General features: G+C 41.8%; 1 protein-coding gene and 1 long non-coding RNA gene across 2 annotated transcripts in view; one reads left to right on the top strand and one right to left on the bottom strand.

Annotated features, from left to right (window-relative positions):
- Window positions 1–26,769, bottom strand: part of LOC140363268 (dedicator of cytokinesis protein 3-like) — a 56,233-nt gene that overhangs the window by 6,464 nt on the left and 23,000 nt on the right. The window contains exons 13-42 of the mRNA XM_072449741.1: window positions 20,467–20,555; window positions 18,490–18,615; window positions 11,674–11,798; window positions 11,146–11,308; window positions 10,971–11,077; window positions 10,391–10,562; window positions 9,809–9,906; window positions 9,221–9,304; window positions 8,942–9,042; window positions 8,763–8,844; window positions 7,506–7,676; window positions 5,944–6,136; window positions 5,549–5,676; window positions 5,282–5,428; window positions 5,089–5,187; window positions 4,920–5,014; window positions 4,687–4,762; window positions 4,387–4,487; window positions 4,253–4,311; window positions 3,282–3,430; window positions 3,108–3,193; window positions 2,991–3,017; window positions 2,697–2,792; window positions 2,555–2,615; window positions 2,378–2,471; window positions 2,031–2,179; window positions 1,813–1,899; window positions 1,119–1,223; window positions 835–976; window positions 95–261 (exon numbers count right to left, since the gene is read on the bottom strand). Of these exons, the coding sequence (XP_072305842.1) occupies window positions 95–261; window positions 835–976; window positions 1,119–1,223; window positions 1,813–1,899; window positions 2,031–2,179; window positions 2,378–2,471; window positions 2,555–2,615; window positions 2,697–2,792; window positions 2,991–3,017; window positions 3,108–3,193; window positions 3,282–3,430; window positions 4,253–4,311; window positions 4,387–4,487; window positions 4,687–4,762; window positions 4,920–5,014; window positions 5,089–5,187; window positions 5,282–5,428; window positions 5,549–5,676; window positions 5,944–6,136; window positions 7,506–7,676; window positions 8,763–8,844; window positions 8,942–9,042; window positions 9,221–9,304; window positions 9,809–9,906; window positions 10,391–10,562; window positions 10,971–11,077; window positions 11,146–11,308; window positions 11,674–11,798; window positions 18,490–18,615; window positions 20,467–20,555 (3,379 nt within the window). The remainder of the gene's footprint in view (window positions 1–94; window positions 262–834; window positions 977–1,118; window positions 1,224–1,812; window positions 1,900–2,030; window positions 2,180–2,377; window positions 2,472–2,554; window positions 2,616–2,696; window positions 2,793–2,990; window positions 3,018–3,107; window positions 3,194–3,281; window positions 3,431–4,252; window positions 4,312–4,386; window positions 4,488–4,686; window positions 4,763–4,919; window positions 5,015–5,088; window positions 5,188–5,281; window positions 5,429–5,548; window positions 5,677–5,943; window positions 6,137–7,505; window positions 7,677–8,762; window positions 8,845–8,941; window positions 9,043–9,220; window positions 9,305–9,808; window positions 9,907–10,390; window positions 10,563–10,970; window positions 11,078–11,145; window positions 11,309–11,673; window positions 11,799–18,489; window positions 18,616–20,466; window positions 20,556–26,769) is intronic.
- On the top strand, window positions 21,161–22,308 carry LOC140362465 (uncharacterized). Its single transcript, XR_011927097.1, has 3 exons — window positions 21,161–21,490; window positions 21,554–21,616; window positions 22,037–22,308. It is a non-coding gene; the product is annotated as an uncharacterized lncRNA (long non-coding RNA).

Here is a 26,769-nt window from a genome sequence, read left to right as displayed (position 1 = left end):
ATTTCTTCCATTCATCATATTATCTGAACGTAATTAAGTTTTCAAAATCTGTAATTGGTGAAATTATGTTCACGTATGAGTGTCACGCTCTCACCCTAAACTCGTTCTCTCTGTCTTTGGGGCCCTTGTGAAAAGGCCTGTCGTAGTGAAAGCGGGAAACATTATTTATTCTGTAGAAGCTTTTGATCCTCTCCGGGACACGCTCCAGTTGAGGAACGTCTGAGATGTCCGACACTGGAGTCACAGCGTAGATCTGCAAGTCTGGAGAGGGCTTGTCAAGGATGAAACTGACTTAAGCAGCAAAGACATAGACAAGGGTGGGATTTAGAGGGACAAACTAAGTGTAGCTGTCTAGATTAGCACATTCCAAAACCTTCTGCAATAAATGCTATCTTAGATTTTTTTGTGTTGTTGTTTTTTGCTTTCTTTTACTATGATTAAAATATAATAATAAATTGTATAATAAGGAAGGACAGGGGTGAATCCGACTTAACTGAAAACCTTGAAGAACATATTGTAAACCAAGACCCATAGTATGCACGGTGACACACAGTGAGTAGCCACCACTCTTGCATCACAACAAGAAGGTTCTGGTGGGTGGATTTCCTCCATCAACCCAAAACATGCACAACAGGTCAAATCCTCCAGCGAAAGACTATGCAAGGATGTAACTCAGAGGACTAAACAATGTCCAAGCACCAGAACAAAACTGAGACCAGGCAGAGAAGAGTGAAAAAAAGACTGCTGAGTCCCACTAGGATTAAGCAACACAGTTTAAGAACCGTTAGAATCACATCATTTCTATTTATGTGTGTAGAAGTCAGTTTAGGATACACTGTGCGTCGCTTTGCAGGATGGTGTCGTCAGGTTGGTTTGGGTGCTGCATAGCAATGGCTTGTGGGAATTCACCCAGCATCCTTTGTTGGAAATCTTCAAGTCGCTCGTAGTCATAACCACGACAGACAAACTCCTTGTTCTAAAATGATAAGAGAGTGCAAACTTTAGAACTACAGAATCAGTGTGGCTAAAATATGCTCTTAACTACGAATTTAATCAATTAGGGTAGTAGTAGGCTCTGAAAAAACAATCTATACGAATCTGTTTTACTTATTAATTACCCTGAGGAAGAAGGGGAACTTGCGTCCGTAGAAACCCATTCGGAAAAACTCTGGTTCGATCCTCTGCTGCTCAATGATGTTATCATAATATGCTGCCTCCATTTTCTGCCACAATTCCAGTAAAAACAAGTGAATACTTTCAAAGTGAATAACAAATTAAAAACAAGAATTAAGCAAAACATAACGATCAATGACAATGAAGTGAACAACACATTATCTATTAGTAGTCTAGTTAGTGTGGGTGAGAAGTCTGGCCAGCAAAGACTACAGACTCTTCCTAAACTTTACAAAGACTGTAGTTTGGGATGAGTCCTCTCACCCAGGGTCCTGATGGCTGCGATTAACAGGCAGATTATTCAATTAGAGAAATTCCTGGACTGTTAATATACACCAAATATAGCCACTAAAGGGGAAGGTAAACATTTTCTCATTTCCCCCAAAACTGCATTGTGTGATATTTTCAATGTGCAGAGGTAACTTTTTGCATATGGAGCAACATATTTAGGTGGCCATGTCTACATAAACACTTTAAAAGATGAGTGCGGGTGTCTGGTTATTTATAGCTTTAATTTGTGTGCGCACATTCTCATGCACTAAACTTATTACAGGTGGAGGAGCCCAAAAAACCTCTACATCAATCTTACACAAGGTGATTATAGGTGTAGCCGAATAAAAATAATTATATTTTACTTACTCGTATCCAGCTGAGGCTCTGGTAATCATATAAGTTTTCATATTGAAAAGCCAGCTCCCGGCACAATGAGATCCCATATTCCCAACACTGTAAAGAACATTACGAAATGGAAAAGTGATCTATTTAGAAATTGTACACATAGATTGTCTAAACTTGTAGGCCATTAACCTCACACAAAATACAGGTGAGGGATGGAAAAGAGGAAAGAAGTGTTCTACCTTGCCCTTGTTGAAGTAGTGCAGTATTTTGCGACTCAGGTTTTCTTTGCGCTGCCACTCGCTCTGACACGGATAGTGCAGGAAGTCTCGGAGCGGCCGGTCCTCCCAGTGTAGCAGCTCCCAGTACAACAGCAGAGTGAAGGCTGCCTCTGTCGGGAACAGCCAGACACAGATCATTATGTTCCTATTTAATGAGTATTTATTTCCTATTTCTAGATAGAAACACAACAAGCGCAACACTGAAATATTCATTAAAAGTATATCTGACACAAAATTCTTCTTATTTTTTATTTTATTCTATTTCTTAATTTTACAAAAATAATCCTTTTTGCAGGATGTCAGTTTACCTGTAAAGTCTTCTGCTTGGAGATGGAGGTCACACAGTTTGTGGATGTAACGGATATACATGTCCTCCTTATTCACCTCTGACTTGTAGAAATTCTTCATTGAAAAGTAAAGAATAACTTAAGTGTATTCAGCGCGGATTGTAATCAAATGTCAAACTAATTTCACAGATGTCTCACCATTAGGTTGACTGAACCTCCAATCTTCTTGTTCTCCATTTCATCTCCTTTCATACAGTCCCTAAATCAAGACAATGTTGTATTTGTTAACTATAATAATGAAATGAAATGTTTCAAAGACAAAAATGAAATGGATCCTTACCTGTAATCTAGGAGTCTTTCAACTAGTCTTGTGACTGACGTAACGTATGAGATTCCAGTTTCTCTCCACGTCTCTTGCTCAATCTTTTCCAACAGACTGTAGATTGAGAAATGTATTTAAATTGTCACTTATACAAGCCAACAGCACATTAAATGAGAAGTTTCAGTTGTTCAAATGATGTAGTGCCCACAAAGTTTTTAATAATTACACTGCATTTCTTTGGCAAAGCAATTGTATTATTGTATATCTGTGGTCAATAATAATACAAAATTTTGATAGATGTTACTCACTCACCTTGGATATGGACCAAACAACTGCGTCCTTGAAAAGACAGAAGAAAATGTGTTTAGTTTGAATTAGTGTGGTTTATTGTCAATGGCTTTGACTGGATAAAGACAGGTTTTATCTTACAGCAGACTGAAGAGCTCTCTGTGATTATCGTCCCCTTTCCCATCTGATACCATGCTGTCCAGTTTATCCATCAGCTCGGCCTCCACCTACACACAGACACGTTTAAGCGCTGTACATGTGACTAAAACAGTGTTATGTAAATGAGACATTTGATAAATGAAATGTCACACTGACCTGCTTGAAGTTGCCGTTTTTCCGCTGTTCCCAGTCCATCATGTCATGGAAAATTGGGATCATAATATTCCGGACTTCTGTTTGAGGCACAAGAGTGACTCCAAGGAAAGGACCCATCATTCCTGGGATGAAATGAGGCTTGTTGTCACCTGGAACAAATAAACGCAATATGAGAAGACACATCAAAAGGTAAAATGTGTCTGTATTTCACACAGTAAATAAAATATTTAAGGGTGCACTAAGTAAAAAAGCAGTCTCCAGGATGGGAAGACATTTTATTAGTAAAGCATGATGTGGGAAAAGGAGGAGACACAAGAAAAGACACTGGCTCCACAAGAATGACACATTTGGACATAATTTATAATACATAAATTGCACAATTGAGTTCACAATTTGGGCCTCAATAATTTAAATGTATTTCTTATTTTTGCTGTCACAGTAGCATTGATTTTTGAAACTTACCTTTTTTCTGCACCCAAAAAAATCTCACAAGATCATATGTTTTAAAATTGTATCTTGTGAGAGCTTGTGGCACAAGATCTTCCCATCCCTAATAATAATTGACCAGGAATCTACTTCATTTTCATTATAAGTTTGACCTCTTCTGTGTTTGATTTCATTGCATATTACATATTATGAGTCAACATCTTCTGTTGAACTTCTGTTCCTTGAAATGCAACAAATGTTTTCTAAAACATGTGAACATTCGTCCTATGAAGACTAAACATCTTCCATGGCCTGCTGTACATCTTAATCGTTTGCTGTTAGCTTTGACACTCGCTGACAACTTTGACGTGTTTTGTCACCAGAACATTTCTGTATCAATGTAACAGTCAAAAATAATTGTACACCATATACACGTATGTAACGCACAACAGCACAATAACAGACTTATATGAACATGTTGTTAAAGATTGGTAGAAGAGATAAATATGAGCTCACTGTGAGTAATGAAGAAGATGGAAGCTTACCTAATTTTTGCCACATGCTGTAAAGCTCGTAAGCCATGACAACTCTTATATCTCCATATCTAAAAGCAAATACATGGTTAAAACACAGCTACTGGACAAAGGCTATTTGAAACTACATAAACAAAATATCATACTTGTCAAGGACTTTCTTCCTTTTAGCAGGACTCAGAGACTCGAGCTGCAGACTGGGCTGGTTGATGTACAGCACCGTCAGACTGAAGAAGGAGTTCCAAACCTGATAACACAAGCAAATATGCAGTACTTTTGTACTGCTGTACTTCTATAACTTCTTTAACAACTGCTCCAGTTAAGTTGTTAGGGTTTTACCTAATTCGGCAACAAATGTAATAAACAATACTTAATTTAAAAATAGTAATTAAGTTAGTTTCAAACTCTGTTCTGCTTTGGTAAGTCTTTACACTTAACATACAAACCTTAAAATCAAAATCTGCCTCAGAGAAGTTCTTGTGCAGAGCTGGAGACAGGAACTGTGTTGTCACCACAATGATACTGCAGAAAAACACAAACAATCATTCTGTCATCTTCAAAACAAAATGTCTGCTAAAAATAGATGAGAACAAATGGCTCGACCTACACCACCTTCAAGATAATCTGCATCGCCTTATCCAATACTCAAGGGACAAAGATATTACAAAATGTGACTTACTGACTGGTTAGAAGCCTCATCACACTCCAGTCTCGGGGGAAAATCGTAAGTTTCATCAGATTTCGAAATACACAGAAGATTTTCAATAAAAACTCCTGCAAAATAACAAAAATAAACACTCGGTATTTGGTCTTTAAATAGTACTGTCATTAGAATATAGGCATCCAACCTTAAGCTCCTCTTTGCTGTGGAAGTTGTTGAGTAAATGATGGAAGTGGAGCTCTGTCATCAGCCGGAGCAGTGAGAGAAGACAAGACACATATTCGCCCTGGAATAAAGAACAGGCTTTTGAGTAAAACATGAACGAATATGCTATTTGTGTTGCATCATATACAATTTCAGACACAAAGGATGGGGCTTACAGTTATCTCGGCTGTACACTGGGGGCAGCGTTGTCCTCTAGATGTCTCCACTGAGTGCGATTTGCTCATGATGGACAGAAGGGTCTGCAGCAGTACATCCAGGAGGCTCTCCACCATCATCTCCACCTCCTCCTGCACCGATGACTCCTAACACCAGGAAACAAGGTTAGGACAAGGACAATGTCTGTGCATAAGCCCTTCTGCCATTTGAGATATGTTATGTACTTTGCATATGAGTGAATGATATTTGGTAAAGGATAAATGTACCATAGAACTTGTCTTTATGATGGAGAAGATGCTGCTCAGGATCCCTGAACAGATGAGTAGCTCTCTCTGCTGGCGAAGATGCAGGTGGATGTGGTGCAGGACTACGGGTAACAAAATACTGCGAGACTCTGGACAAAAAAAGAAAATACTCAGTAGTAGTGATGTGGAGTATTGTTTAAGTACCTTATGTATTATATGATTTAACTGAATTGCTGACATTTTTGTAGTATCATTCTATACCACAAAAACATACACGAAAGTCAAGACCTAACATGTTGCAGGTTGCATAGAAAAAGTATTATCTGTTGGTAAATTGTCTTTATCTACTGTAAATTATATTGCACAGTATTAAGGTATACCATAATGAATTACTATCCTTTAGGAACAAAAATCACCTGGAAAGAAGAAAAGCCTGCTTTCGACAGTACGAGCGATGGACTGCAGTTTGACCACATCCATGGACTGTCCGATGTCGACTGTACTGGGCATGCTCCCCAGAGTTCCCCTCACGTACTCCGCCACCTCCTGCACCGTGAACATCTGCAGCAGCTCATCGAAAATATCAGGGAAGCTGTTCAGCAGAGCAGCCTGAAGGTGAGTCAGAAAAGTCAGAAGGAGTTTAATAGGTTTCAAAGGATAATTGTACAAGAGAGAGGTACATGTACAAACTATTCAGAGATGTTCGGGGATTGTCAGTGACTCCTTTCATACGTAAAACTAATAGAGATGTCAAGATTATTCAGTTAATCCATATCACAACTATAAAGGTCACAATATAATTGCAAGAAGTAAAAGATATGAACCGTGAAGATTTAAGAAGCAGAAATAATGAATTTAATTTTACCATAGAGAAGTAAAGTAAAGTGTCACATTAACATGACTTAATCATTCAGAAAGTTTTATTTAATAAAGATGGCCACATTATAGCACATTCAGCATCTTCAAATCTAGTGTGACCAAAGTCAACTGGTAAAGAAATCAGCTATAAGCCAAGTCTAACCCAAGTCCTGATTATAAGTGTACGCAATCAAACCAGGTTTAATTAAACTATTCAATAGAAATGCATGTGAAAGCAAAGAAGATCTCTTATGTGCTCATATATACAGTATATTTTAACCATTTAATTCTATATGTAGTTGTGTAGGGAAAGACATTTAGTCAAGAACAACAAAACATGCAATACAAAAAGTGACTTACTGGGATGAAAGAAAAACCAGGAGAATGAACATAGAGAGCCATGCATCTGTTCACACCTCTACACTGTCCAAAAGCAAACCAGCAATGGGTCAATGAGACTGAAACATGCAGTGTATGAAAATAACACTCCTGAAAAGAAATATGGCAAGCAAAATGATTTAAATCAAAGGATTGATGATTAAACACACACACAAAATAATCATACACATGGTTTAGGTGCACGCCGAGCATAAGAATATCACTGGATTGAAAATAAACAGACAAATAATATACAGATGTATTAATTGAATAGGTACACTACTGTAAATGTTTTTTTGTTTTGTGCGTGTGTCCTGTGTGTGTGTGTGTGTCTGTGTCTGTGTCTGTGTCTGTCTGTGTGTGTGTGTGTGTGTGTGTGTGTGTGTGTGTGTGTGTGTCTGTGTCTGTGTCTGTGTCTGTGTGTGTGTGTGTGTGTGTGTGTGTGTGTCTGTGTCTGTGTCTGTGTCTGTGTGTGTGTGTGTGTGTGTGTGTCTGTGTGTGTGTGTGTGTGGGTTTGAGTGGGTTTTTGTTGCTTTTCTAATAGTACAGAGAATGCACACTGTGGTTTCTCACCATTACATAATTTATAATTAAAACAATTAAAATGGATATGGGACATTTTGAATAAATGCATATACATGAAGATAGCGATGAATTTCAATGCATAATAACTGCATAATATTAACTTGCATGCATGTTATTCTGGATGGTAAACTGTGCCTTAAAGCCGGATCTATCTGACCTGTGTGAAGACCAGATTCTCAGAGCTCCGGGAGTCCAGACTGAGGACGAAGCGGATGGACTGGAAGAGGTCCTGGATACTGGCTCTGAACTGCTCCTCTTCCATCCCACATGTGGCCCGCGAGTACAGGATCCGCGACTGCACTATGAACTTGAACAGGTACTCCAACGCCTGGGCAGGGTCACACAGAGGCGGTCAGATGATAGACTAGAAGAATGGGGTTCCAATCATCTTTAGGTGGTTAGCCAAGAGTCCGAGACACATTGGTCTTGCACCTCTGGATGCCTTTTGGTATTTCATGTTAAATAACTTAAAATAGTTTCACTTTCAATTGCACTGGGGGAAACAATTGGGAGTGAAATATGTCGAGAGGGCTGAACAGCTGTATCAGCAACATGGCATCGACGGACTGATACCTTGTTGTTCACCAAATAAAAGGAAAGTCTAAGAACGAAGTGAGTTGAAGGTGAATGGTCCATAAACAATGTTCAGCAGTCTCCTGTGTTTCAGATCTGAATCGAGACAGATGCACAACCAGAAAACTACCACATTTACTGTATTTGTTCATCAATATTGTTTTTGCATCTAAAGATGTTTTATTATTTTGTTGAATCCACTTGCAACTTCAAAGGCTGTTTTCTCCAAATGCATTTTTAGAGACAGATCAGCCCTTAAAAGTAACAACACACTCTCATTTTACAATCTTGGACTTTAGCAAGGTTCTGATGAATCATACAGAGGATTTTTTTTAAATAAAACTATTTATTTTAGTATTTAGTATTTTCTTTTAACTGACATATTGCTCAAAAAGACGTTTTCAATCTACAGGCTGTGTAATTGTATATCTTCATGTGATCAGATTACAATGAAAATCCAAGGACTGGACTCTCTCTCCACATCAATATCTGCTTCCTTTATAGATTAACCAGCATTTCAGTCAGGAAAGCTGACGATAATATTGAAAGACCCACACGGCTTTGTGTTACTATTTATGGGTTTCCATGATTGTCAATAGGTTTCCTTTAGGAGACCTCTACAATAGGAAAATAGGAAGTAAATGCTACAAATGGTACGAATGATACACTGATACAACAGTCTTTGAAGCCTTGAAGGAGTTGGGTTGATGAGCAAATCAGTCAGAAGAAGGTTCAAATGTGAGATAATCTCTCTGTCACCACTGGACAGAATGAGTCTTATCACAAGGTTAAAATATAAAGAAAATTGTGCATTTCTCGTAAGAAGAAGTCAATACTTTACCCTCATTGCCTCTTGGATGTGGTCCTGCCTCACAACCTCGGCTGATCGATCCATGTACCACTTCAGACAGCGGATCAGTTCTCTGCACACACACATTTAAGTTTATTGAAGTTCAAAGCATTTGCATTCATGTCCAAAATCAAATAATCTATTATCTCTCTTGATGAATTATGATTTACTTGTATGCTAATGCTCCAGCAAAATTATTCTGAATGTAGGCGTCCATGACAGGTCTGAAGTGGTAGAAGCGGCTGTCCCTGAGCAAGTTAATAATGAATACCTGGAAAACAGAAATGTAAAATGAGTTTTCGTCGATTTTATATAGCCCTATGGAAAGTTTACTGATTTATTTCAGTATACTTTATGTCGCTCTGATTGCACCATCTTCTTAGCTTTCGAAAGTGTTCTGTTTTAAGACGTTAACACGTCTGTGGAATCAACAACAATTCGTTTCCTACCAGTGACTGGAAAACCAATGGTCCGTATTTATCAGTGTTGTCATCCAGGAGGCAGAAAAGCGTGTCCAAAACATCTCGCAGGAACTGTTGGAAAGAGAATAAATAGACTTATCACCATAGCATTACAACAAAGGACATTATTGTGGTGATAAAAACTGCAGCAGCTAACCCCTTTATTAAAAAATGACGACAGAAAGGAAAAGTATAGCCCAGGTATGGCATGCAAATCTGTCAAATAAACAGCGATCCATGCCAAAAAACTGACACACTGTGTATTGTGACATCTCCAGCAGAACCAACAATATCGTTTTCAGCAATTTCATCCTCAAATTGATAAAACAGTTTTACACAACTTTTGGAAATACTCTGCTCTGCCCAAATCGTCTTTGAATCATTATTTGAACGCCGTCAAACTCATATAAATATCTATTATCAACAAATCAACTGAGAGGACAAAAAGTTGTTCCTTAATTTAATCCCACTCAATTAACCGGTGCCAAATGAACAGATAATACGTTCTTCGTGTCAGTTGCTCGTAATCGAGATGTTGTTCCAAAGTGTTGATGTTGACAATCTGATGATACTGACTTTGACAATCTCCTCCCCACTGATCTGACGCAGTCGTCCAAGGATGTCCAACACTCTGTCGGGATGGGCTTTCCAATTCAGGAGGGCAAGGAGGTCCACTGAAACACACACAACATATTCAACTTAGAACATAGGATATTTATATTCTTTCATTATAGTTTTTAAGATAAGATAAGATAAGATAATCCTTTAATGTCCACACATTAAAGGATTGTTACAACACAGTAGATACAGGGGGAAAGGACAGATTATAGAAAGTTTTAAAAAAAAAACACTCTTAATAGAAGAACTCTTATGAACAAAACAAAAAACTCTTATTAACCAAACTCCTCTCATATCTTAATAGGGAATAAGGGAATAGAGATAAATAGATAAATAGAATAAAAAGATAAAAAATAACATAATAATAAAAAAATGATAATAAAATAAAATAAAGTAAAAATAGCTAGCATAAGACTCCCTTCCAGACTTGCCAAGTTTGCATCAGGATGTATTCATTTACATTTGGATTTAGCATAGATCTTACTAAATTACTGACTAAAAATGGCAGCTGAATTTAACATTTTTTGAAGAGGTTTATACCATTCTGTGTGAGTTTGGTGGAGCAAAGGATGGTGGAGACCCAGAAGATTTCTTTGGGGCTCCTCTGAAATGGCAGGTTTGCCGGGAGATTTGCGCAGCTGTTGAAGTCCTCTTTGCAGCAGGGCAGGCTCAGGTACAGGCCCTGGTTACTGAAGGTGGCGTTCTCATCACACTAAAAACAAACACAACAAACATTAGGGAATAAAACAACAAAATATAGTATTTTATTCGTCTGATTATGATGAATACATAATAGACACAAGTGGCCAATTGTGCATATTTATGAATTTGTGAGTCAGGCCTCTACTCAGTGGTCAAATCCAGGCTGAAAATAGTTCTGTGGGAATGTTATGCGTCTTACTGTTTCAAATACATATTCATATTTGTATTTATGATTTATGAGATTGTGATTTATTTTGTCTCTGAATTTAAATGTATTTTTATGGTTGTTCTGATTCTGATTCGTCTGGTTCTAAAGCTCTAGGAATTGTTTTTTGTATGAATTCTGCTCTACAGACAAAATGTGTTTGTTTGTTTGTTTGTTTGTTTGATTGATTGATTGATTGATTGGTCTTCTTACCTTATAAACGTACAGCTCATGGACTTCATCTGACAGCGTGGTCCCGTCTTCCCGCATAAGGGGAGTGAACGCGAAACCAAACAGTTTCTTTTCTCCTTTATCTTTAGCTGAAAAGACAATCCCCTTCATGTCATATATTTCCACTAAATGACCAACATTTGAAAGCAGAACTTACTGGAGCAGTGTCTGAACTCGAAGCGAAGGTGGGACCCTCTGAAGCGGTCGATGGGGATGGGCAGTTTGACCATCTCGCTCCAGCGCGGGCTGTTGTTGTGGTACAGGACAAAGGAGCGGTACTCAGACGCGTTGGGCTCTCCAGTGCCCAAACTGATGCAGTCCTGGAAAGAAAATAAATGTAGGCTTTAATCTACATTTTACTTTATTTATTACTTTATTACTGTGTAGAGGTGATGACGGATTTTGTAACACAGGAACTAATTTAATTACTTCTCACTAAAACTACTAAATTGGGGCAGAAGTAAGGCAGGGAAAAAATGTATTTGAGACCCAAAAGAAGCACATCTGTAGGTGTCACTTCATTCCAGTAAATAAAAGCGTATTCAAGCACTAATAACTAATCAGTTGATGGACTCAATCGCATTTATATAATTGGACAGTGAGAAAAAGATGAAAAAATGAATCATACTTTGTTAACAATAATGATTATCAAAAATGATTAAATGAAATTGTGACAGCAACATACTTTGAGTGTGTCCCCGTCGGCATACAGGACGTATAGTGTTACTTCAATGTTCTTCTGAACGCTCTTTCCTCCTCTCTCAAACTCGCCCCGCTCCAGGGTCAAGTACAGGTCGTTTCGTGTGTCACCTGCAACAGAACAAACAAACAATGACAAACAGAATCAAGATCGCAATGTTTAATTAACAGAGACGGGGCAGGAAGTTGCTTTCAGTTGACAGTGGCCTAATTATAGAGCAGGCACTATCTGAGAATATTTTAGTGGACGTTTAAGCTTGAAGGATCCACAGCATTTCTAAAAACAGGATAACCCCAGAAATAGGAGTTGCAATAGTGCAAGGCAACACGACTTACATTGTTGCATTATTATTAGTACACAGTTATTTATGTCCTGGTCATTTCCTTTGGGAGTGGTGAGTTGTTTCTATCATGTATACTGCTATTTTTAACCGACAAAGAATTAAAAACATGTTCAAAATGGGCCAAAATATTCACCAGACATAAATTCAAACATGCTACATTCTCATTTAGCTTGTTCAAATTGATGGCTTGTGGTACCAACATATAACTAGATCGCTTTGCCAATAGCACTAAGCCCATATGGTACAGTAAATATGGAGGATCAAACCCTGCGTATCTGTACTGTTAATATTTTGGTACTTTGCAGCATGTTGTGTTGACAGTGACGCAAGAACAAATTGTATCAGGCACAAACCTAAGCCCATCATGAGATATTATGCTAAATTAAAATGGGTTCTTATACACAACAAAGCCTTTTACCGGTACATGAAAGACTAGCCCACATCCTTTGTAGACTAATGGACACACATCCATGACAAGGTGAGTGTGTTGCCCAAGGAGACAACAGCAACAGGACTGGTGTAAGTTTGTATCCGACAACCAGCCTTTAGTAAGTGGGCAATCTGTTGTTTATGTGAAAGGATAAGACTTTTACAAAATAAGACTTGGACCAGCTTTCTCTTCTCGGCAGCTAAGATGGATATTGATGGGAAATCTCTCTCCTTGACTGACTAATCCTTCTCACATTTCATCCCCTGTGTCTCCAGGAAGTATATACTTATCACCTCTAACACTGTCTCCTGTGGACCGATCAATGGAGACAATATGGAAAATTAAACAGGTTATTTTCAATTGCTCTCAAACGATCGACCGTCCCTCTCAAAGCCTGTTACTAAATCTGGTGCGTACTTTTACTTTGCCAAGATATTTTTTAGTACAATTTAAAACAAAATGTCTTCCATTGAAGCTCGAGATTCCCACACAGAAAAAGAGCCAAGTGTGTTGTCCCTTCTGTGCTTTGTGGCCAGCTGGTAATGTTGACCTTCCTTTATTGCTTTATTCCCTCACTAGGATTTGCAATTTTCAAACTGTTTGCTGATATTGAGGCACTAGCTTGACCTGTAAAAGATATTGTTGCTATAATTTAGTGTTTGGTAGAAATACTAAAACAAAAGCACTAAAAGGCAAACAGAGAAGTGTTGTTTGGTATTTAGTAATTAACATATTTGAGAACTGCTTTGACCTCCTATACTCTACTCTCTAGATCATAGTCATCTTTCCCTTTTGGCTATTATTTCTGAGAATGGAAAACCATCTACAAATCTGCTCTTTTGGTCTGCATCTAGGCCACTTTCTACCCCCTTATGTTTGGTAGATTTTATTGCTGATGTTTGCAATTTAGGGTTTGATTTATTTATGTGCAATTTGTGGCTGTGTCGAATGTGATTTACTTTTGAAAAGTGTGTGTATTTGAGAGTAAAAAGTCTATTGGAGCAGCCTACGGCCAAATGTAAAAAGTTATGCTGACTAGATGACTGAATATGATTGAACAGTGTTAAATTTGTGTATAAAAAAGTCTCTACTTCAGTAGTTTACAAAAGGATTGAAAAAAGGAGATGGAGAGTCATTAAACCATTAAATATTTAGAGCCAAATGTACGCAGTGTTTGGATCGATCTGATGCTTTTGGGCAGATGGACGTGTGAAAACCGTAACAGTAACAGCGCTGAGGTGTCTGGAATAGATTAAGCCTATAGCCTTCTTCATGCAGAAGCGGTACATGAGCAGCACACTGCACTTACACGTCTGTGAGATGCGCAAAAGCCAAAAGCATCTGGGTTTGTTCCACTTTTAACATGTTTTTTTTCAATTGTGCACATGAACAAACCAGGGTGTTTACTTTTTAGTGTTTAGTGTGCTAGTATAGTCAAAACCCTTTAATGTGGCATTCCACAAGGTTCAGCTCTCAGTCCAATTTTTAACATAATTTTCATTTTCACACTTTCACAGTTGCTCAGTGGTTAGATCCGATTACCGCATGAGTTTTGTTGTTGCATGTCACCTTTCCTATGTAAATGTGGTGTGTGAATTTTGGTGGTGGTCGAAGGGGCCGATGATGCAGATGGCAGCCTCACTTCCATTGGTCTGCGCTGAGGCAGCTGTGACTACAATAGGAGCTTACTACCACAGCCAGTGAAGAACTTTGAGACTATACGCAATCATAATTACGGCTGGCCAATAATGATCTCAAGCTGATATGTATCACACACTTTCAACTGTGATAGTTATATACATTTTATACCACTAAACAATTCAAAGACTCATTCATCTTGTTATTTTGTCCAAAAATATGAAGAAAGATTTTTAAAATTGCCTTGGGAATTTATCCTCCCCTGCAAAGCAAACTGCCTACAATCTGGAAATGATAGATGCCAAATTCACTTATGAGTTCCAAACAACAAAAATAGTTTCATGCAAAGATTTCTGTCACTTGCTAACTTAGAATGTGTTCAAATGTGTTCATACCCGTGTTACTTCAAGGCTAGATTATTTCAAAGCATTGCATGCAGATTTTAGTCAAAAATCTCTGTGACGAAGGACCCGCCCCGTTTCTGCCAGGTGCCTGATTGACAGGTCGAGTAGCCAATCACGCGTTAGCATAGGCAAGTTAGGTTGAGGATGCTACGTGTTTGCAGAGTTTTAGTTGTTTTCCCCCACATCGTGTAGAGCTTGTGGTTGTTGTTTGGTGTGCGTGAAAAAAAGTGAGTATTTGTTAGAAACGAAAGTAGACATAGACACACCATTTGTTCCATGAGTGTATAAAGTGTTGCATGCCATTTGAATTGTTTAATAGTGTAGTTAAAGTTATATATTTACCTTGTTTTGTATTTGTGAATGCTAAGTGCCTCGAGCTAAGCGCTAACAGCAGTAGCTACGACGGAGCTCATGTATATTTGTGCATTATATGTTGTTGTTTTACAGATTTTATTATAATTTATGTTCTCCTTGTTTATATTACAGAACCACACACGTATTTACATAATCAATAACTGCTCTGTAAATACCAACCACCAGTATTATTTGACTAAAACCTTTAATAAAGAGAAAACCCTGGATCATCTCTCCCAGTGCATTCTTGCCAATGCCCCCTGGCGGTCACAACCCGTATGAAACCAGAAAATTAGCTCTCCCTAAAACAATCTCTGAAACATGAAAGTAAAATATGTAACATGAGCACAATGCACTGACACTAGCCTCCTTACACTGGCTGCAATATTCAGCATTTGAATCTATTTTAAATTTGTAGTAATAACTTTAAAACCTGTTACCATCCACCTAAATCGCCCTGTGCACAATGGTTGGACATACCCAAATGCCATTGCTTATTAAAAAAGGATCTTATGTCCACACGTGAGTGTGATGCATCATTAGAAAGCTTAGGCCTTCTAGTTTCTGCAGATGTGCATATGAACACTGTCAGGGCTTCAGGATGGTGACAGGTTAAGCACTAAAGCACTAAATAGTTTTGTTCACTGTGTTACTGTTATACTGGCTTACTGTGCTCATAAGTTCCTGATCATTCCCTTTTCACTGTACCAACCTCTCGACTTCACTCTGGAGGAGGCCATGCACACACAACACAATGCTCTGGACGCTGTAAGCATTTTTAAACCGAAAGCAAAACACATTTATACAGAAAGGCACTCCTCCACTCATGCTCGCCCCCCGTGCCTACTAATCAGTAGTAGGAACATTTAACATTATTATTGTAAACGGGTAAAGCCTGTGCACTTTACATGGGAATGTCATCCCCATGTAGAGCGTTTGTTTGCGCCAAGTAGCTCACAAATATGTTCCCCAACTCATGCACGTTCCGTGCATATATGCATGTAATGCAAACATTTTACATTATTATTGTATAGAGGGCCATAAACACAAAGTGTTATTTAGTATTTCAATATTTGATGAAATTTGATATCCCGACCAAAAAAGTCAATGAGACCCATGACATATTTGTTACGGTGTAGCCGTGACACTTGTGTTTTTTTTTTTGCCAAGAATACAAAAAAAATGCCTTTTGAATGGGGACCATAACATTTACAAAATTCTATTTTGGCATCCCGATCAAAAAAGTCAACGAGACCTATGTCATATTTGTTACGGCGTAGTCTTAGCGATGACAGAACCTCCCATGTTATTCCATTGGGAAAAGCGCCCAACTTTTACAAACTCCTCAAAGGGTGTTAGCTCAATTAACTTAACAATTGATTGGCACTCATGTTCAGGAGTGGGCCATCAAAAGTTGTCAGTTTTCTTCTTACTTATCGACTTAAGTACTTGTGCGGACTTGTGCGGAGCAGGCGCAAACTTTTACCCCCAAAAAATAATAATTCAAATTATATATATATATATATATATATATATATATATATATATATATATATATATATATAATTTGAATTATTATTGAGTTACTGATACTACTGATACTACACTATCAGTTCTAAGGAGATCTTCATTTATAGAAACAAGTTTTTTTGGACCAGATCGCATTGAAGGATGGGTCAGATGCAAAGGACAAAGGGCAAAAAAGTGCACCTTAAAACTGATAACCCAAGATCTTGCCAATACAATAAATATTACACAATTGTCTATCAAGAGACAACAAAATACATGTAGGGCCCTAGTTTTATTCATCCACCCTTCCTCTGTGATGTTCCCTATCCCCTTGTCATCTCTTCTCCATCTCCTTTGCTCAAGGCTCTGAATGTGGGTTACTACTGTCAACATCAGCCTCCAACTCAAACACTAGACACAAGAGATAACATGTTCTATGGCTATGTATGGGAAAATGTTTTACAAAGACAGAGTGGAGTTAAATCAGACAAATAAGGTTTTTGGATTAGAAGTATGAGAGGCGGTGGTTGTAACATGCCATATGGTGCAGTTGTCATGTGCCAACAATTAGACACCCTTAAGCAGCAACAACCCTCGACTCTAAGGTCTTGCCAAGCACTTTTTAAACATAATGAATAACAGTTAAAATTGGCGTATTATGCATTATTTCCTTCCGTGTCTGCATTTATCAAAAGTGTGCTTCAGACTGGCCTACATTTTATATTTATTTATGATGGCTAGCTAACAATTGGTTGATGATATTTAGACCAACAAATCTTCAATAGAGAACTGGTCAAACTGCAGAAAGTGTCTACAGTATAACTAAAAGAAAAATGGATGAGGAAATAGTGATGAAAAAGTATACACAATATTGTTTGTCTGAAAACTAGTTAGGAAGATGCAAAAAATATATAGAAGTCCAGAACAATTACATAGTGTTCCCACAGATTTCTCACTAAGGATTGTCACATGCAGCACAATCGTAATCTCCAAGTGCCAGCAGCATCTATTCAGAACTGCAAAAATATGGCTCTAAGTTGCACAAAAATAGTTCTTTCCCAAGCCAAAACAAATTCATTTCTCTTTATAAATCAGATATACAGCCCTAAATCCATCCCCTCAGTCAGCTTTTAGAAATCCAAATGATATTCAGAACTTTGTCGAGCATTACATAATCATTGCAAATTAAGAAATAATGTACTAGGAATCACAGTAGTGTAGGAGGTTAACACCGCTTGTACACTGACTCCGGTCTGGGTCCCACAAGCCCTGTTACACTGACCACATACACTGACTGCAGATTACTGGGCGGGTCTTTCTGCAAGTGTATCTTTTCTGGACACCTCAGCGGTCTGAGCGGTCATGAAAGTGCACAAGTGTTCTCGTGCAAAACCTTGTGAATCTGCGTGGCATTCCTCTAAAACGTACTGCAGTGGACTGAAGTTGGTGTAACAGGCAATCTCGGGTCCCGGGTCAGTGTACGCAAGGCGGGGAAAAAAATCTTGTTGAGTTACCACTAGATTAGACCTGGTTTTAGTCCTAGTTTAATTCTGGTTTAGCACTGTATGGGCAATTTTGCAAAGCGATGTTGGTAAAGCATTTTGTATGTTATTTCTCACAAAAATCAAATCTATTACCAGGCGTGTTGTGCTTCCAGAAGCCTTGGCACTCAAAGAAATCTGGCCCTCGAGAAAATGATGTTGAATATACCTGCTCTTTTGTGTCAGAAGCCTGATCTCTACGTATACTCTACAAATCCTGCAGTCACACTTCTGTTCTGTACACCTCATACTTCATTGTCTCAGCCAGTGCAAGTGTATTAAAAAGGCTCTTAAAACCTAATCCACATGACCTTTGTGATATTTTTACCATCCATAATTTCATGCTACCCACACATAATTCCACATTCTCCTTGATGTTGGAGTGTTCTCTAGCTTCTCTCCTTGACCTTTGCTTGCATCTTTGTTCTGCTTCCTCCTTACAGTATGAATCTAAGACCGCTCCCTGTTTTCCTTCCTGGAGCCATCTGGCCTTTGCTCTCTCCTTACTACTACACCTCACTAACCCCACCACCGCCACCTGCCCTCATCGTCCCAACCCCCTGCTCCTTATTGCCATCTTACCTGGCATGATGACATCTGGGAAGCCTAGTTTACGCGTTAGAGACAGGGCCCGGTTGAAGACGGCTTGGTTTTCTCTTCGGATTTGCTCCAGTTCGCCCCTCAGCAGCTGCAGGGAAATTATCAGGCCTGGGGGGGGGTGCAAACGCAACGAGGGGGTTAGCCGGAACACGTGGAGAGGTGTGGGTACAGAAAGAAAAGAAGAACAACAAAAAAAACCACACACACACACACATACAAGAAGGATGAGAAGATAAGAAAGGGTTATTTAAGGGACATTAGTCAGAACGTGGGGGAGGAGACAGACAGGAGGATGGAGAGAAAAGCATGATGGGAGCCAAAGAGAGCAGAGGGACGAGGAACAAATGGTTGGAAGCAGGAAGAGGCCATGCAAAGATATGTGTGATAATAATGTATACACACGGGTGGGTATTTTTGTATCAGTCACTTAACAGATATATACATCAGAGAACAAATGTATGTACGCAGTTAAAGGGCAAAAGCATGGCTAAAAATAACATAGCTGTAAAATTGCATTATTATGTAACTGAGAATGACTCTAGGATCTCTTCGAACGTCTTATTTAAAAAAAAAAAAAAAAAAAAAATGTCCAGATTACTACAACTGAATCTTTTTCAACATAATGATGTAATATTTATATTACATCATTACATTGATACATTTGTATGATACATTTAATATTTTAATCGATTGATCGGCCAATGTGTTCTCAACTGACCTACCTTGGAAAATCAATTACTCAATATAAAAATAGTAATAACTAGCAATCACCGAGATAATTTATTTGTTAATTTGCCTTAATTTTAAATACATTTTAATAGGATGATTGTTATGCTTTTATTTTTGTATTGTGCATTATATTGCATTTTAATTAGTTTTTATGGTTGTAAAGCACTTTTTAAAAACTATTTTTGTCCGATTTTGTCCAAATACATTTTCCTTGATTGATTGATTGATTAAATCAGAGCTCATGCGATAAATAAAACACTGAAAGAACAGTTGAGCATATGTCATAAGACCTAAAGATACGTACAAACCGCGGCGGCCGAATCGCGGCGATGCAGAATTTGAGCGCGTGAACATTTGAAAGACAAACGCACCGGGCGCGCGTTCTCGACGAGCCGGACTCATGTCCGTAAAATACACTCAGCAGCAGACGTGCGTCTGAGTGGTCCTGTGCTCATGCGCAGTGGAGGAGTTGTGCTGTGTTGCTTTTCTCGTGGTGTAAATGGAGTTTAATGTTGGACCATGGCTTTGGTTTATTAACTTTACAAAGTCCAAAAGCGGAGGCGATGGGCTCCGGGGCCCGTCTGGGACCCGCATATACTTCAGAGCTGAGCAGAGTTTAGTCAATATCATTATTTGCTCCAAGAGCTGCGTTTTAAGGATTTTTTTTTATCTTGCGGGATTTGTTTTGGGTCTTTTTCCGGGTCGTGCGTAGCACGTCATCTCTGATTGGCTGCTGCGGCGCATTTGCTGCAGAAACCTGAACAAATCTGAACATGTCGCGTCGGCTGCTTTGGGCGCTTCGGGCGCCTCATACGCGCGCTCAAAGCGTCGAGAGCGTACGAAAACGCACCAATCGCGCCGCAAAAACTAAGAAATCGCGCCGCGGGAAACGCACTACGTGCTCGACGCGCGTTTACATAGACTTTGAATATAAACTGGACGCTTCGGCTGCCGCGGTGTGGAGTCCCCTTAACAAGACAAGTGAATCTGTTATCTGTGTTATTGTCTCCACTTAATTATTGAGATGGTAGAAAAAAAGGATTTACAATTAGTCACCTGGTGTTAAGTCTTCAACCCGTCAACATAAGTCTAGTTCACTATACTTTTAAAACCTTTTTTCTATAAACGACACCTGGGCGACTAAGAGATTCCATAAACATTTCTTTTGGTGCCAGGCATAGATAAACAACACTTTGACTGACAGAGGAGGTAAAAGACAACCAAATATACCATAGTTTGTGCTTGGGGCAGAGTACTTCGTGTTGGACTTGCGGATGATGTTTTCGTGAATTTGGTACCACTCATTTTCATTGTTGCATCTGCAGAGAAAAACAACAGGCCCATTAGTGATTCCAGATGGAGGGTTAAGGACGGTGCGCGGTGGAACCACACAAAGCGCCTGTCCCAGTGCGCAGCCCCTTCTGGAGGAAAGGTAGCAGCAGGGGAGAGTGCTATCAAGCAGCACATTAGACCAAATGAACAGCACACTAAGCAGAGCTGACAGCCAGCGCTCTACCAGCCTTTTTCATTACTGTGAGCCCTGTAGGCCCCTGGGAAAGGCATGGGGAAATGCACAGACTGGAGCCTTATACAAGCCGACAGTGAGGAGGCAGCTCAGCTCTGAATCACTGCTTATACTTCTTAAAGGGGAGTGCTCTTCAACTCAGCAGCCAATAAAACCAACAGCTTTACGCTTAAGATAAGTATGTATGCACCCAGTTGGATTATAAATAATGTAATGTAGATGTACCAGTGTGAGATGAGATGTGTGTCGTGAGGAAATACATTGACTGTTACAATATATATTGATTACCGTAAATATTACTTCAAGAGAAACATTTATCCATTTATTCATTGATCCTACAACTATTAAATTGAAGAAACAAAACGTTTACTTAATAGGCTAATCTGGTATACACAACAACATTGCTTTATTTAAGATGTCCTTTCTGAATGTGGCCATATCGCATTTTGGGCCGCCCTTAGATCTGAGCCCGCGTTCTCATTGGCCATTCATGCCGGTCGCCATTCATAAAAATGCCCCCCCTGATTTTTACGCTCCCTCTGGCCTCTCGCATTGTGCCCGCCCACCGGCGTCACACTTCCGCGTTCCTCCAGCGCCTCACGGCAGGTAAGCAGAGCGCTGTCTTCCCCCTAAATTTTGTGGACTGTCTTCTAATCTTAGACTCCTTTTTGTTAGCACGGACAGTCACCTGTAACCACAGATGCGGGTCACTCACTACCGCAAGCTTAGGTAAGCGCCCCTCATTTTAAGATCCGCGATCGTCTGACGCGCTTAGGCTCTCCTGTTTTATAGGCTTTGACGTAGCTGTTCGCTCTCGCCTCTCCCTCATCGGAGCTCTAAGTCGCGCTCCAAAGAGTAAGTATGCCTGGGTCAGTGGCAAACTAGTGTTAACAACCAAATTCAGTGTTTGATTCCTCCGCTGTATGTAGGAGCTGTCGCTTTGCTGCCGCTTTGCTGCCGCTCCGCTTTGCCGCTGCCGTTCCGCTCTGCTGCTGCTCCGCTTGGCCGCTTTGCCGCTGCCGCTGTGCTCGGAGTAACCCGCTTTGCGCGGACTAACATCCTCCTGGTCGGACTGACGGCGCAGGCCGGCGCTTGATTGTGCCCCCACGCTGCCCGATTGTGCTCTCCCGTGGTCTGTACCAGCTCTGCGCTGGGTGTGTCGCGCATGGGCGCGATATAGTCATTTTTCTGCTGCTCTACCTGCATATCCCTTTGCCGTGCCTACACTGGACTCAAATTATGTACCGCTTTTAATACATTTTTTCTGTGTTATAGGGGCTGATGGTCTGACACCGTGGTGGATTCCCCTGGTGGTGGTTCCCGCGTTTTGGTTTGCGGTGCACTGTTTTGTTGTTTTGGCGTTTTCTTATTAGGTTACTGCCCCATTTGTTTACCTCCACGGCTAAACCTCAGCCCCCCCTCCAACGGTCTTATTGAGTTTATTCATGTGTATGTGTGTGTGCGTGGTGTTGAGTGGTAGCATTTTAGCTTTTAGGTTAGATTGTTTAAAAATATTATGGTCTTGGTTAAAATGTGTCTTAGATTGTTAGCATTATCTATTTAAATAATAAACATGTTGTAATTTATGGAACTGTCTCTGTCTCATCAGTAATCCTTATCTGCGTGCCTTACTAATTTTCCCCAGTTTAAATTGGGGTGGCGTTGTTGGACAACTTACCATTCAAACAATATCAAAATACTCGTACTGCCACATTTTTGGCGTATGGTTGGCAGGATTTGCTGTTTTGGAGGCAGAGGCTAGTTCCACCAAAGTTATTTGTGTATTTGATTTTTGTGATTGTTGTGGCAAGCGGCAAAAGTAACTTGTGTGTTTTTTAAAGGGCAAAGCGGCAGTCTCTCTTTTGAGCAACAGCCATGGAGGAAGAGCTGCAGGAATTAAGGAACCAAATTACTCAACTAAAAGCAGATAATGTACAGCTGCGCCAGGGACGTGCTGCAGCTGGTTCTGGTGCTGGTGGCTCTGCAGTGCCTGTGCCCCCCGCCACCCCTGCCATAGACCGGTTGGTATTTATTCCGAGGGACCGAAAATGTCCCATGTTTAGGGGCAGTACAGGGATTAGTGTGGGTGAGTGGGCCGAGGAAGCACAGGCCTGTATGAGGGCGCGGCACCTGTCACTGGCGGACCAGGCATACTTCCTTCTTGATCACCTGGAGGGGGAGGCGAAGGAAGAACTAAAATATCGATCTGCCGTAGAGCGCCAGGACCCGACTAGGATAGTCTCTATTCTTAAGGAATTATACGGGTGCACAGAGTCCTATGTTGCTCTGCAGGAGGCCCTCTTCTCCAGGAGACAGCAGGAAGGTGAGACATTGCAGGAGTTCTCCCTGGCCCTGCTGAACTTGATGGAAAGGGTTAAAATGCAAGCCCCGGGAGACATACCAAATGCTGAGGATTTAATGCGCGACCAGTTTATTGAGCAAGTGAGTGATGGTTTCTTGCGTCGGGAGTTGAAACAGTATGTGCGCCGGTACCCTAGGGCGACTCTGCTTGAGGTCAGGGGAGAGGCAATCAGGTGGGAGCTTGAAGGTCTGCCGGCCGGCATGAGAGGTCGAAGCAATTCAGTGCCCTCGGCCTTTGGTATACAATATGCCATGCGTGGAAACCCGGGGCCTGAGGCCACCCCTACACGGACTGAGGTTAGCGAAATGAAGGAGATGTTGAAAAAGCAACAGGAACAACTTGAGCTGTTGACGCAAAGCATTGCATTATTGCAGAACACGCAAACTGCACACCAGCGTAGTCGCTCCCCTCGTTATGGCCCGATTGTGTGTAATCGTTGCCAGCAACCTGGCCATATTGCCAGAGACTGTGATGGCCCTCGTGTTCCCAGTCGCCACGAACCCTCTTTGCCGACCCGCCGTCGCTTTAATCAAACGTCGGAAAACTAGCGCCCACCGTGTCGCGGAGCCAACGCACGGGTGGGGCATCCACTAGCTCAACCACTAAGGGAGGGGGGAACGCTCCAAAGTTGATAGCATCCTGTCCACATCTTGATGTAGACATGGATGGCGTAATTGTGCCATGTCTTGTGGACACTGGGTCGATGGTGTCTACCATTACAGAAAGCTTTTTCCGCAGGCATTTTGAGCCATGGGGGGAAGAACGCTTGCAGGCTTGCCATTGGCTACAGCTTAAAGCTGCCAATGGTCTGTCCATCCCTTACATTGGATATTTAGAATTACCTATTGAGCTCTGTGGTAAAGTGATGCCCCACTGTGGAGTGTTAGTAGTGAGGGACCCGTCTGGTCAATGCTCTCCCCAAGTCCCTGGAGTTTTGGGAATGAATGTGCTCCGCAGATGTTACAAGGAACTGTTTGGACAGTATGGGCCTGCACTTTTCGATACAGCCCCTGTGGTCACATGCCCAACTCCATTGGTGGAAGCGTTTCAGAGGTGCCACGCTGCAGACCTGCGGCCCACCCCCAAACAACCAGGTATGGTCAAGTTGCAGGGAAAACGAGCTGTTCGCATCCCGGGGGGTGTTACGAAAATCGTCCCTGCTACCTGTTCGACACATTATTCAGGTGCCACGGTCTTGTTTGAGCCTTTGGAGCGGGGATTGCCTGCAGGCCTGCTGGCATCCCCTGCTCTGGTCCAGGTAGTCCGTGGCACGGCGTACATTCCTATTGTCAATGTCGGTGCCAACGATGTGCTGCTTTACCCGCGTACCCTAGTAGGGACTCTGGACTATGTCAATGTGGTGAGTCTTCCTGCAGGAGTGACGGAATTTCCCGCAGTGGCTGCGAGTGTCTCCTCTCAAAGTGTCGCTTCCTCCGCCACGGACCCCATCGCAGCCATTGACCTATCCCCCCTGCCCCCTGAGGAGCAGGTGGAGGTGCGGGCATTACTTTGGAAATATTCCTCTGTGTTTGCTGCGAATGATCAGGATTTGGGTTGTACCAACCTGATCACCCATGACATTCCACTACTGGATGATGTCCCAGTCCGTCAGCGCTACCGCCGTATCCCACCATCTGAGTATGAGCTGGTCAAAGAGCATATCCATCAGCTCTTGAAAGCGCAGATAATCAGAGAGAGCTCCAGCCCCTATGCATCACCCATTGTCTTGGTCCGGAAGAAGGACGGCAGCCTTCGTCTATGTGTTGACTATCGCCAACTGAACATAAAGACCCGAAAGGATGCCTTTCCACTCCCACGTATCGAAGAGTCGCTCGACGCTTTGACGGGGGCCCGCTGGTTTTCCACTTTGGATCTGGCCAGCGGGTACAATCAGGTCCCTGTCGCAGAGGGCGATCGGCACAAGACGGCGTTCTTTACACCTTTTGGTCTGTTTGAGTGGAATCGCATGCCTTTTGGGCTCTGCAATGCTCCCAGCACCTTCCAACGACTTATGCAACGCATTTTTGGTGACCAGCAGTGCCAGTCTCTCCTCCTCTACCTGGATGATATTGTGGTTTTTTCATCTACGGTAAGGCAACACTTGGAGAGGCTGGAGGTGGTGCTTGGGAGTTTGCAGAAGGAAGGGCTCAAGGCAAAGCAGAGCAAGTGCCGGTTCTTCCAGCGGGAGGTGCACTATTTGGGGCACGTGATTTCTGACCAGGGAGTGGCCACTGATCCCGGCAAAATTGACGTAGTAGCAAACTGGCCTGTCCCATCTACGGTTTCTGACCTGCGCTCCTTCTTGGGGTTTGCAAGCTACTACCGACGTTTTGTCGACGGCTTTGCTAAACTGGCCGCTCCCTTACATCGCAGAGTGGCCGAGCTGACCGGGAGTCGGTTGGGGAAGAGAACCTCTCGGCGTGCTGCAGTCCCTTGGACTGAGGAGTGCCAGCAGAGCTTCGAGACCTTGAAGGCCAAACTCACGTCTGCCCCAGTGCTGGCATATGCAGATTTTTCTCTTCCCTTTATCCTGGAAGTAGACGCCAGCCATGTGGGCTTAGGCGCAGTTCTCTCCCAGGAGCAGGAAGGGAAAGTCAGACCCATCGCATATGCTAGCAGAGGACTCCGACTTACAGAGCGGAATATGTCCAATTATAGCTCCATGAAACTGGAGCTATTGGCTCTTAAATGGGCATTGACGGAGAAGTTCAGAGAGTATCTGTTGGGCCACAAGTGCGTGGTCTATACAGACAATAACCCCCTGAGCTATCTCGCGTCTGCTAAACTGGGTGCTGTTGAGCAGCGTTGGGCAGCCCAGTTGGCGTTGTTTGATTTTGAACTGAAGTATCGATCGGGTAAGTCGAACCGGAATGCTGATGCCTTGTCCCGTCAGCCATGGCCCTCACCCAGGGACGAGTCCGGGGTAGCAGCAAGTACCTCTCTACCGCAGCCATTACAGCAAGCCTTGCAGGGGGTACAGACGGTGGCAACTCAGTCTGTGGTAACAGTCTTCCCCCACCATTCCCCTGCTGCTCTTTATACACTCCAGCAGGCTGACCCAGTCATTCAGGAGGTCCTGACTTTCTGGGTAGAACAGCGCCGGCCCACTCGTGAAGAGCGGCGTGCCCTCTCACAGCCGGCCTCGGTTCTGGTGAGTCAGTGGGACCATCTGGTGGAGCTGGGCGGTTTGTTGTACAGGCAGGTGTTTCGCTCCGACGGCGGTGGGGCAGTTTGCCAACTCGTCCTGCCTAGGGCCTTGGTTCGGGAGGTCCTCAATCAGGTCCATCAAGACCATGGGCATCAAGGCGTGGAGAGGACATTGGCTCTGCTTCGCCCCCGCTGTTATTGGCCAGGTATGTCCCAGGAGGTCACCCAGTGGTGCCAGGCTTGTGAGAGGTGTCAGTTCGCAAAGAACAATGATCATGCGGCACATGCCTTCATGGGCCACCTATTCTCTTCAAGACCAAATGAAATTGTGGCTATTGATTTTACGCTGTTGGAGCCAACCGCAGCTGGCCTAGAAAATGTTCTTGTGATGACTGATGTCTTCAGCAAGTACACAATGGCGGTGCCAACCCGCGACCAACGTGCCAGCACGGTTGCACAGGTTCTGGTAACGGAGTGGTTTGGCAAGTTTGGGGTTCCG

Source organism: Eucyclogobius newberryi, unplaced genomic scaffold (assembly GCF_026437365.1).
Source record: "Eucyclogobius newberryi isolate DKJ021-1_F unplaced genomic scaffold, fEucNew1.0.hap1 SCAF_17, whole genome shotgun sequence".
Lineage (NCBI taxonomy): Eukaryota > Metazoa > Chordata > Actinopteri > Gobiiformes > Gobiidae > Eucyclogobius > Eucyclogobius newberryi.
Note: the sequence above shows the minus strand (reverse complement) of the source record. Positions and strands in the feature narration are given on the sequence as shown.